Here is a 13,308-nt window from a genome sequence, read left to right as displayed (position 1 = left end):
AAACGTTTCAGCTCATGAAATGAGAGAGTGAGGGTGTCAGAACGACGCCGGCGTCAGCTGTGAAGTTTCTGTAGAGGACCCCATTAACATTCCACATGAGTGAGATCTGCAGTATCCTTCACGCTTCAGTTGCGCCCCATAATGCACATCATTGCACAAAAGTGGAGGGGGAAGAGACATCTTGTTTTCTTTTGTTCCGTTTCGGACATTCGATACAACGTCAGAATCGGAAATCACTTACTGGCATTTCCACTGACTGCATACCAAGATCGCACGGAGCTTTGAGAGCCTTCGGACGGGAGGCGAACCAGTAGGTGGTGATGGCGGCAAAAGCGCCGACACCCATGAGCGCGTTGGTCGGCAGTACGCGCATGAGGTGGCGAACATCGTCCAGCTCGGGAATGCGCAGCTGTCTCAGGACATCCTGAGCCTGCATGACTTTTTCTGCACTGACCCTGCAGGGAAACAAAGACGGGAAACTTTTACTCTTAGCATTGCTGTATAATTCTACATTAGGTGAACTGCATGTTAATACTTTAAAATCTGCAGTTTTATCTTAGTGAGTCAGACTACTCTGAGAAAGACTGTGAAAACTGTTATTTGACTCCATATGAGGTCATGTGTTTTGTTGACCCTTGGTGATCACATGGCACAGATCCATGCAGCAGGTGCACCCTTGGTAAAATGCCCCTTTGTCTATTCTGGACAGGTTTTTTTTTAAGCGACATGCATAGAGGCCACGTGGTTGGTGTAGTGGTTAGCGCTCTTGTCTTTGCAGCAAGAAGACCTGAGTTTGCGACCCGGTTGGAACAAGAGCCTTTCTGCATGGAGTTTGTATGTTCTCCCTATGTGTGTGTGTGTGTGTGGCTTTCTCTGGGTTCTCCAGCTTCCTCCCACAGTCCAAAAACATGCAACATGGGGATTAGGTCAATTAGACACAAATTCTACTCTACGTGGCCCTGTGATGGACTGGAGATCTCTCCAGGGTATATCGCCCTCGAAATTGACTTAGTTATTTGTTTTTTATGGTTTCTTAGATTTGTTATAATATGTTTCTCTTTCTTTCAGTGCAGGAATAAATGTTTTTACAATTTCAAACTTTGAAAACTGTTTGATCTCCGTTTTTGTGGATGTCATAGAAAGCTAAATCAAACAAATTCAATCCAAGTTTAAAAAGTACTTTTTGCTTTGGTGTTTATATAAAAAAAATGTCATCAAAAAAAGGATATAAGACACTCTATGTTGCACATTCTTATAGCCTCTGTATATACAATGCCCCGTGTTCCAATGTTGTCACCACAGACGTGTTTAAGGATGTGGTCATGTAGCAGCAGGATGTAGTAGTTTGTCAGTAAACAACTCCCCGTTTTGGTCATTTCATGAGATCACACTCAAACAGAAGAGGAACCACAGTTTCCACATATAGATTTACAGGAAATGTACTAATTATCTTTGTTCTTTTTGATGTTAACACAGTTAAGTAAGAATTTGAAAATTGCATGAAGTAGAGCTGCATTGGTGAGACTATCAGTAGACTATTTTTTCAACAAACATTTTGCATAAAAAAGTTCCTCCTTCAATCCTTCAGGACAAAGTGTTTGGACTTTTTTTCTAACCTGGATTTCAGTATTTGGCCTGTGGAGTTTCAACATCTATATTAACAGATATAAGAGTAAAGTGTTTAATGTGTCAAGTCGCTCTAGTCATGGTTGGATGTGGTCCAGCTAACCGAAGACAGTTTAGGATGTTTACACAACACAAACACACACGGATTTACAACTGAATCGTCACAGTTTACACTTCACATACAAGGCTCAACTACTTTATTAGGCCACCTGTCGTAAATATTTTAACCTTGTTTAAAAATAAAAATGTTGTTGACTGAATTGACCTTTTTATACCCAAATGTGAGCTACCCTCACTGGGCTTCTTCTCTGAGAAGTCAGAAATGAATCAAACTAACTTCTCTGTTCGGGAATGCAAGTAATTAACTATAATTTGACATCTTAATTGAGAAATACTAATGTGCTTTACTATTTTGTCTGTGGTTTTTTTGGGCGGTGGTCTAATACATTTGTTAAGCACTGAATATTGATGCACCTTCAGCAGAGATTACAGCCTCCATCTCCTGGGGAATGAGTGAACACATAAAGTCTGTCAGGTTGACACTCTCAGTGAACGTTTTGTTCCACAGATGTTCCATAAAGTTTAAATCAGGACTGTGACTGGGCCACTCGAAGACAATCAGAGTTGTCCCGAAGTCACTCCTGCATTGTTTTGGCTGTGTGCTATAAGAGTTCAGTTCAGTCCAGTCTGAGGTCCTTTCATAGATTTCATAAATCATATCCAAGAATTAACACTTATTCATTGCTGTGACAGATTTCTGTCAGTTATATCTAGGTGAATGAAGCAAAGGAATGTATATATACATATGTATATATTTATATATCTATATATATATATATATATATATATATATATATAGATATATAGATATACATATATATAGATATGTATGGAAAAGTCCTGACTTAGAATGCAGGACAACTGACAGGCAAAAAGACAATGACCCAAACAAAGTCTAGGCTGTGAATCCCTGTGGAGCTCAGCCAGCATAACCATCAGTAATATCCGTAATTAAGGCCCTTCATCCCCTATTGCCCAGTGGCTTAGCATCTGGGTTCTTCCATTACAAAATTAAGGACACAGTGGTCTTGGGAACCTCCAGGTCAGAAGACAATGGCCTTGTACAGATCTGTGCCTCCACACAATCATAGAAACATCTCAAATATGACATGAAAAACACCTGAGTCAAATTTCAAGGTCCAAATAGTTGTGCCACTGTGATATTTTAGTTTTCAATTCAATTTTTATTTGCATACTGCCAAATCACAACATACATTATCATTATTATTATACATTATAGTGGACATATTAAGGCAGCATCATAGAGAGAAGAGGAGGATCATCAGTGGAGAGAAAAATTTCCTTTTAACAGGAAGAAGAAACCTCTGACAGAGCCAGACTCAAAGATGTGCGGCCATCTATCTCGACAGGTTGGGGTGAAAGGAAAAATGTGTGTTGTATGTAACATTCTGTTAGTAAGATAATATTATTAGTAATAATATTAGTTTCAATTAAACATTTTTATTTTAAACGCCTTCATGTTGAAGCAGTTGTAAAAAGAAGCGTCTCAAAGACAAAGCATGTGTGTGTAGACTGTTGTTACTGTTCAGCACTTCCACATGCCGTGTATAAAGGTAGATACATGTATGTGCTATTCTACTCAACAGCTGTGCACTTGGAAACAACGGCCCAGGAAGGAAACATGACTCCACGCATATTTTCCCATCACAAGCCTCCAAGGAGTTACAAGGACACAAGGACTGAATGCTACACACACATTTCTGAAGAGCACTGAAGGTTTGTGGGTCAGGATGTTTATGCAATGAGCTCAGTGTGTCGGAACTCCGGTCTTTTTATCTGTCTGTAGTGTAGGATACTAAGACAGTCACATCGTGGCCAGAATTCAACCAAATATCTCGCTTTTTTTAGTTTTGTCGCAAAAACTTCAAAAAATAAATAAACAGTAAAGGATATCTAACTAAAATGTGGTTTAATCACTCACTCACATTTAGTGTTTCCTTTTCTCATCTTCATTTGCTATCAGTCAGGACGGTTCAACCTCCCCTGACCTCTAAATTGAAAGGTCTCTACAGGTAAAGAACAACCACCATGTTAATAATACATAATAATTGACTTCTCACCTACTTCTATTATTAATGTCGCACTCATGACACTTTCGACTGGTGCCAGCTGGGTCAGAGTGTAGTGTAGTGTAGAAAAGCTGCCACACAAGCTGCTTAGAATTCACTGGCTTATAATTTAAACTTCATTCACAATAAATTGATTTTAAATGAGATTATTGTAAATCCTCTTAGTTTATTTGCATCAAGTGACACAGCAGCAGCAGGATTAGACAAGGAGCTTTGATTCAGTTACTCAATTCACCTTCAATGGGAAATGTATATACATACTGTATATATATGTATATATATATATATATATATATATATATATATATATATATATATATATATATATATATATATATATATATATAGAGAGATATAGAGAGAAAAAAGGTGGAAAGCAATGAATTACATTTACTTGCGTTACTGTTATTGAGTAGTTTTTTGTGTACTTTGTCTATTTGTAATTTTACTTTTTATACATTTTCAATAACATCCATTACTGAGTAAAAGAAAAATGTCCTGAATTAAAAATAAATACATTCAGAATCGGAAACTTTGGCAGTGAGTGATGAGGACAGATGAATTGGTGTTAATTAAGATCCCTTAATTAGATAGAATTGATAGAGAAAGTTAAAGCATTTGTGATCTTTGACCCATTTTGTCTGACACATCATGTGTTTATATATTTTATTTTGTCAGCACTTTGATTTGCACATATTTGCCTTTAATTTAAAACAATTAATCAGAGATTTGTGTCCCCTTGACCCTTTTTTCATGACACAAGAAAGAACCACAACCTTGTTAAAAAAGTAACTTTTACTCTGAGTACATTTTAAACAAGCTACTTTAACTTGAGTACATATTTAGACCAGTACATAAGTAAGAGTTTATTAAAATAGTGGTACTTTTACTTAGAATATTTCAGTACTCTTTCTTGAGTATATTACTATATATACACACATACATATATATGTATATATATATATATGTATATGTATATATATAAATATATATATATATACATATACGTATATATATATGCAACATGTCCACAATTTAGCCATTAGACCCCATTTTAGTAGACAGACTGTCAAAGACAGTCTTAAAAAGCAGTGAAATGTGAGATGAATTACCAGTTATGTGTAAATACATAACACTACACTGAGAAACTGAGATAAGATAAATCTCTATACTCACAATTCCGGGGGGTGTGTGAGAAAAAGTAGAATTAGGGTCCAAAGCTGCTGTGGTTTGTCTGAATGACCGCGTGTCTCGGTAGCTTCTATTAGCAGGACTCACACTGACCTCTGATAAACCTCCGAGGTTCTCACAACTATGAATAGCAGAAACACGCCCCCTTCAAACAGAAACACAGACGCAGACGACACCGTCAGCCACTCAGAGAGCTGTTCAACAAGCAGGTTTCTGCTGAAAACACGTTACATGTAACAGTTTAAAATCATGTGTGTGTGTGTGTGAAGAGGTCAAAACAGAACAAATGGCTGCAAATGCAAATCTGATTTCATAGACTCAATTTGATGGAGAATGGAGAAATACGTGCTGATCTGAGTGATTCAATGTCGCATGATTATTAATAATAGAATGACACATTATTGTGAAACGTCTGAAAAATATTTCACAAAGATTATGCTATTTACGATATTGCTGATATATTGGGAGTGCTTGTTGCCATAGATATACACTTTCTTCACTTAGCATTATAAACAAACACAAAACAGTTGTAGAGGAGTCAAGGAGGTAGCAGCTTATTGAGCCTGCTGTTGTAGTCATATAACGGCAGATTTGGTGTTATTGCTGATATACGATAATACATTTTAAAGCCAATGTCTGCTGATAATATCATGCACAGATGCTAATTACAGCTGTCTGTGAGCTTTGCACGCGATTGTTATCTCGACAAATGCCCCCATTTTTTTATAGTGATGTTACACTCAATTGGATGACAGGTTATCATCATCCACATCGTATTTCCACTGACGACGAGTGAAAAGTACTAGAAAACACGTGGCTAAACTGTTTTATTGCAGATGTGGATTTACATATTTTCTGCTACAATAAAGTAATGAGTGACAAGCCTGGGAGTGAGCGGAGTTTAACCAGCTGTGAATATATTGTGTCATGCCGTGAAACAGAAACCTTGTCTTGCACTGCCGACGTGGTGGTGAAGGATGGTAGCTCAGTGGTAGAGGGAGTTGTCTTTCAGCTCGAAGGTTGTGGGTTTGATTCTTGGCGCGCTAGTCTACATGCCTTGGGCAATATACTTAATTGCTCCTGACGGCTGTGCCGGCAGCGGGTGAATGGGTATGAAGAATGAATGATAGAAAATGTGCTGTATACAAAGGTGCATTCAGTTTGTTATTTGCCAAATAAATAACAATAAAAAATGTTATTATTGCTACAATGATATAATGATATTGCTACAATAGCTATTATTTATATTGATGCAAAAGCCTGATATAACCCAACAATAATCCTACGATTGGACAAATAATGATAGAACAGATACCATGTTAAATATATAATATTTGACAAACTATAGTAAATTGTCATGGTTTTATTTAATAATATAGAATTATAACCTGTTTACTCTGCGTTTTACAAAGGTCAGGAGGTTTTTTCTTATTATGAATTGCTGATTGTTTTCTGGTTTATTAAGTTTATTACACAAATATTTGGAATCTGTAGTGACTTTTTGACTAAAAAAAAAACAAAAAACAATGACAGTGAAAACATGTTTAGCAGTTGAACTTCAGTCACATGCCACTGGTGTCATACTTAGCGGAGAGCGGTTAGAAGCATAAGGTCCTCCAACAACCCTCCACCACCACTAGCACCACCTCGACTCTCCATACTTGGCCTGGGAGGATGACGAGCCAATGGCAGAGCAAGCTCTCCGGTCACCCCACACCCCAGCACACGCAAGACAGTGGAAAAAAAAAAGAGGGGGAAAGGGCAGCCGGTGCATTTGACACGTAACAAAGCATGATGATAAGTTGGCAGCAGCGTGCAGTGAGTGTGGCAACACACGACTGTCAGACCACAGCCAGGAAGTTACAGTACACAAGGCTAGTTTCTCACATTTGAATTCCTGTCAGAAATGTTCTTCTTCCTCGTCCTCTAAAAACACAGAGCAGTGTGTGTGTGTGGCGCTGAGCTGATAATTGTGTGTGGAGCTCATTACCACCGTCTTACCAACACAGCATTAGCACACGGAGCCTTCAGACACAAACTCTAATCCAATTTTGTGAAGACGGATGTCTTTGATTTGCGAAAAAAAAAGCTTCCTCTCAGCTGCTGCGAGAATTAACACCAATGAAAAAGCTGAGTTTATTCAATATGCTGAGGGACTGCTAATCGATTCACCATTTCATTTAGCATAACACTGACCAAACACTGTCTTCCCCCGGATAATTTAACTGTGGGACTCTCAAACTCAATTGACCTCAGGGTCACTGAGTGTTTGGTCAGTAGGAGGACGGTCAAGTGAAAAAAAGTCCAACTTTTTCAGAAAATGTAATATATATTAAAAAATAATACGATGACATTTCACATCATTTCAAAATAAAGGTGTTTTTTATATGGAACGTTAAATAGTTATAAACGTATACAGTATATGTATGATTCTATTAATAAAACAAAAACATGCAGAAATAATGATTTATAACTTGATATTAATATGCAGTGTCTTCAGGAATTACAAAGCTGGAATAGTGATGGGATGTGTACATATACAGTATCAGCTTAAAAGACGTCCCATCATGATTATCCCGACCAAAATAATTATGATTCACCATGGAAGTGCGATGATTAGAGAAATGTGTTTTAAATAATGCATTTTTAAAAAGATCTATTATAAATCATGAGGAGAGATGTGGCTTCCCATTGTGACACGGCACAAATAAATCACTAGGACTGCATGCTGTAAGGATTTTCATGTGAAATATTAATGTCTGCTCTCCACTCATGATTACACGATAATGGAAATTGACCACGATTCACTGCAGCTTAGTCTAGTTCTCCTAATCTGGGCCAGACATAGGCTGGAAACAGCACTTATATAATGTGCAGGATTCTTTTTCAATTATGCTGAAAAGGATGATCAGTTGAGTTTGGCACAGAATGTCTGTGAAGCAGTGCTCATGTGGTCAGAGCAGAATGTGAATGGGTGTTTTCCCTCGACTCCAACATTCAAAGACAAGTCCAAACATGTAAAGAATGATATAAATGTATCTGGTGTGACGTAATATGAAATGTGAGTCTAGCATATTAACACCTACAGTGGTTACATGTTAGTTCCAACGCCATGGCGCAAACGATTAGTCTTAGTTATATATGAAGATATAGATGATAAAAATAATTTAATTCCATTTAGGAGCGGGATCGGGGTTAGGGTTAGGGTTAGGTTGGCAGGTGAAGATGAGAAGAGTCAATGATTTACTGCTTTTCTTTGTTAACTGACAACGTTTAGCTTTTTCAAGGATACATGAAGGTTGAGTGAGACTTTTGTCATGAAATAAAAAGTACATTCAACTACATGGACGTCTAATTTACATCAAAACAACAATAAATATTCTGTAACCAAACGATTTTGAGCGATACGCAACAAGACACAAAGTTTCAGTCCTTTCGGACACCGTGGGCTCCTCGCTTCAAACAAAGATGCACAAAAGCGTGTTGTCTTGCTCTCCAATTACCCGTGACCACTGCTGAGTCATTTGACCTGGAAATGAATGGCAAGTGTCTGTATCCTTTTCCACTGGAGACAAAAGCCAGACGCTGGGGTGTGTTGTGTTGTCCAGTGTAAGAGGAAACGGCGCTGAACAGGTTTCACGATCGCACGGCAAGTATCGTGTAAATGGAAGAGTTTGTGTGGCAGTACGACACTGTTAGAGTATATGAATAAATAATGAAAACAACTATTCTTTACAGCCCTGATATCGTGCACATGTGTAATCCACTGCTCGTAAACATCCCTGTTGTTAATGTGTGTCTGTTACACATGCTGCTGTGTTTGATTCTAACTTCTTCACGAGAGACAAAACACATGTCAGTGCCGTCAAAAAAAGAATAGAATTCCTCAAGATTGTCTACAACTTCCTCTTGTTGTCTTTTCAATTAACTTCTAAAAATGTGAAATTCATGTGTTATTGATTTACTGGATCAAGCGACCAACTGTTTCATCAATACTCAAGGGATGGAATCCAAAAAGGGATGGTTCAATACATTCCAGTTTGACACCATTCCGGTTTTTGCGTAAGGAGGCACCAAGGTAGTTTGTCTTGGAATGAGTCAGATAAACGGACCTGAGGCAAGTTGTGAAAACATGAGCACGACATGCAGCAACAAGTCACTGGGAAGCGGCGGGTGCCGAAGCCTGTGCGGGTTCAACCCTGTCTGACCGCAGGTCCTGACCCCCATGATGAAACTGCACACTCTCAGTCACATGGTCACACAGTGACTGAGAGGGAGGATGGGATTCGTGAAGTGGAACAAAGGTCACGCACCCGTCAGACTGCTGCCAACACAGTAGCAGTGAACTAGAGCTGAAACAATTCATCGATGAATCGATTATTAATCGATTACTAAATGAATCGACAACTATTTTTTAAATAATCGATAATCAGTTGGAAGTTTTTATTCATGATTAAAACAAGATTTCCGATTGTTTAAGCTTCTTAAATGTGAATATTTTCTTAATTTCTTTGCTCTGGATAACAAAGAACTCATTAAAAGTGAATCATTTTGGTTTGTGGACAAAACGAGACATTTGAGAACATCATCATTTCCAGGTTTAACCAACACCGATTGATATTTTTTAAGGTTTTCTCAAATTTTATGGACCAAACGATTAATCGAGAAAATAATTGACAGATTAATCGATTATGAAAAGAATCGTTAGTTGCAGCTCTACAGTGAGCGTGACAGACGTACTGCAGGTCAAAGTAAAGTCTGGGTTAAGTAAAATTACACTGAGACAAAACATGATAGCACACTGTTTTACTTATTGTTTAAACTACTATCATTATTCACATTAAAGAAGCTGAAAAATCACAGAAACCGGTTTCAATTCTTTAGAAAACAATCAAACCGATTAATTGATTATGAAAATAGTTGACGATTAATTTAGTAATCGATTAATCGAGGAATCGTTTCAGCCCTAAACTCCTTCTAGCATTATCTGCATTAGTCAGACTTTGAGAAACTCAGTTTTCAGGTTAATGTTTGTTTATCTCTCTCAAACGTCATGTAAATGTACAGTAACACAATAGCTGAATGCTGTTCACTTCATTGATTTGAATGTGGAAGAGCGTGTGTCCTCTGTGCTGGAAAAACGAAATTCATTCTTTCCACGTTTCCTGCTAAAACCATGACTCAGTAGCCGTGTGAGCTAGGTTTAGAGCGTGCCAACATATACAGATGGTGTTTTTGTTTCACCACTACACTGTGCACTTTCACTATCATAATGTTGAGGCAAAAAGTTTCAGCCTCAAATCTATTTTCAATTCCTTTAATTTGTCAGTTCTTCAAAGTCAAAGCAATCAATAGCACGTCTGTTACACATTCAGTTGTGCAATAAAGTTTTTTAACAACACAAATGTCAGTGAAAATGTTTTACTGTTTTACATCAGTGACTGGTTTTGCCTTAAGAAACTACTAGTAAAAGTAGAACGACACCAGTGACTGAATGAGCTAAAAAAACTGAATCAAATGCCTGAAAAAAGGTCCACTTTCCTTTTCTAACAATCTGGCAAACATGTCTCCATTACTGAATTATGTAGTAGAAACATTTGGTTTGTTAGGTCAAATCCTCAGTCAAAGCCACTCTGCTTCAGACCAAAGCAGAGTGATGACAGGACGTCCATCTGCTCCCGAGTCACAAGACCACAAAGTGTCCCTCTGTTTGCACCAATGAAAGCTACTCCTGTACTCAAAGGCAAAAGACACGAGTGTGTCGACAGAGTCAAATTGTTGCCATCCCATTTCTGTCAACCAACTGCTCATGTGACTGCACTGCGTGACCCAGACAGCATTTCCTTGTAGTATTTTTTTATATATATATATATATATATTTCTCTTGACCTTAATATTGTTTAAATGGGCAGAAAACAGACGGAAGAACACCACACTAAACTTCAGCTACATTCCACAGATTCTTGTTGGAGGATGTTTGGAAAAGAGCGTCTTCAGTACCAAGCACAGCCGTGAACCGCTCCGCCTCACTCAAACACAGAATCTACCAACACTAACACACACATCAGGAGATGCGGCACTTCCTCAATCCAACAAAAAGAAGAAGGAGAAAGGCCTCTCCATGCGCTGACTGACTGTGACTGAGTGAACATATCCTGACGTTACACTAGAGCCTACATCGGGACTGGATCGTCACACAAAGCCAAAACAAACGCATCAACGGCAAACGAGCTGGCGCTGCAAACCAAACACACCCTGAAAACAAATGTTACACAACATCCAATCAACCTAACAGAAACATCTCCAGGGGCAGCACTAAGTGGAGCTGCTTGAAATTGGAGATGATGAGACAGAGAACAAACCAATATGTCAGATGATATTGCCTGAGGGAAAAAGTATTTGAATAAAACTGAACATTTAACAGCCCTCAGAGTCAACTAACCTCTGCATGAATGTACCCAGTTATGACAATAATGATGTTGTATTACAATACATATACATATGTATTAAAGTGGTGCTTAGTGTAGAACTCTGGTTGTTAGTGATGTCTTTGAGAAGTCTCCCTTAAACTTAATGCAGACAACAGCAGACGTACGTCCGACCAAACTATTAATGCATGAACAGCAGTGGCGTGCGCAGACATTTGGAAGGGCGGGGGCAAAGATCACCGGTGGAGCAGGTGCCACTAGTATATCATTTCTGTGTTTACCTGTACAGGGACATCATTTTCTATCATTGAGAGGAGCATTTTCTATACAGCAGAGAATATCGTTTCCTCTAAGGACGCCTTTTAGGACACTGTCATGTAGAGAGGGGACTTCATAAAGGCACTCTTTTTGATATAAAGGATGGACATCCACAGGAACAACGTTGCAAGGGCATCTTATAGAGCACTGCATGACTTTTCTCCACTAGAAAGTCACTACTTTCGAAACAATCCATAATTTTTATTTAAATTTTGCTTCCTTGCGTTTTTACCACTCCAGAGGGAACGTTGTCCATTAGGGCACCAGGGGGGCCCCCACCTGTCCAGGGCCCAAACGCCCTTGACACCGGACGCAGCTCAAACAATCAACTTATTTAGTTAGTTATTATACTGGCACTGAAACCAATGCAGGACACTGAATATGTCAATGAAAAACTACCAGTGTTTGCAGTGTGTGACATTATAACTTGCTGACCCAGGTCACACTCACACACATGCAAACACACACACACACACACACATGCTGGTTTTTCATTCTTTGTGTGGACACTTATAGATATAATACATTTCCAAGTCCCTTAACTTAACCTTAACCATCACAACTGAAATGCCTAACCCTTACCACAAAATCCGGTCTTAATCCTGGGGAAAAAAAAAACCCAAAACACTTTAATTTGTGTGGACGAGCCAAAATGTCCTCACACAGAAAGGTTTGTTTGACATTTGGTCCACACGTACACACACACAAACCACATGTTGGACATACATGACTTGAGACTGACATTGCATTGACTTACATTCATTTCCTGGAGACTTACTGCATTGACTTCCATTCATGTAGCCCAACCTCACCACAATTCAATTATTAACATATAGACTTAAACAGTTGCTCAGAATCAGGTTTTGGTCTCCATGACGACTACTGGTCCCGATAAGGTCTGTGTTTATGAGCCAGAGAGAGAGAGGGGGAGAGAGAGGGAGAGATCGGGAGCGCCACATCTACTCTTGATGGTACAGTTACATTGTTCCTCTTTTTTCCCCCCGAGCGTCACCATCTTATCATGTGAACAAACATTAGCGCCAGTTCTATGCGGAGATTAGACATTTAAACTTTAAAAACAAAAGCATCAGATCAGTGTCTTATCAGTGGAGAATGATGCTACGTGTCCATGTCTGTTGTTGCTTCCGATGACACTTTCATTACACACACACACACACACACACGATACACGCGTGTTTCTCGTAGATATGGACGGACACGGAGTCATGAACGCACAGTTCACTGTAACACGCTGCTGATGTGACCACAGACAGAGATGACGCGTAATAACAGAAACCAAAAGTTGGGCTTTTGGGGCAATAAAGATGCAGGCGCTGTTTCTGCTCTGGTCTATTTTAAGGCATCAACACAAGCATATACATATCTATAGATATAGATATAGATATATAGATATGTATATATAACTGCGTCATCCCATCCCAAAAACAAAAACATCAGTGAACTCACACTCTTTTTTTTAATGACACACGTTTCCACTGACCTGCACAGCAACAGATCCTCACACTCGAGCCTGGTTGTTGAAGAAGAAGAAGAAGAAGCAGCAGCAGAGCAGAAGTCTCTTCTGTCTCCGCACG

General features: G+C 38.8%; 1 protein-coding gene across 3 annotated transcripts in view; it reads right to left on the bottom strand.

The window, feature by feature from the left end:
- The window catches only part of acsl1a (acyl-CoA synthetase long chain family member 1a), a 24,228-nt gene extending 10,920 nt beyond the window's left edge, over positions 1-13,308 (bottom strand). Inside the window, exons 1-2 of one of the 3 annotated variants that reach the window (XM_044028118.1) lie at positions 13,215-13,308; positions 242-455 (exon numbers count right to left, since the gene is read on the bottom strand). In XM_044028118.1, coding sequence (XP_043884053.1) covers positions 242-436 — 195 coding nt within the window. In that variant the 5' untranslated portion in view covers positions 437-455; positions 13,215-13,308. Of the gene's footprint in view, positions 1-241; positions 456-4,952; positions 5,077-13,214 lie in introns of those variants that run through there. The other 2 variants (XM_044028116.1, XM_044028119.1) reach the window with 2 other exon arrangements.

The sequence above is a fragment of the Solea senegalensis genome, linkage group LG6 (assembly GCF_019176455.1).
Source record: "Solea senegalensis isolate Sse05_10M linkage group LG6, IFAPA_SoseM_1, whole genome shotgun sequence".
NCBI lineage: Eukaryota > Metazoa > Chordata > Actinopteri > Pleuronectiformes > Soleidae > Solea > Solea senegalensis.
This window is presented reverse-complemented; position numbering and strand designations above follow the sequence as displayed.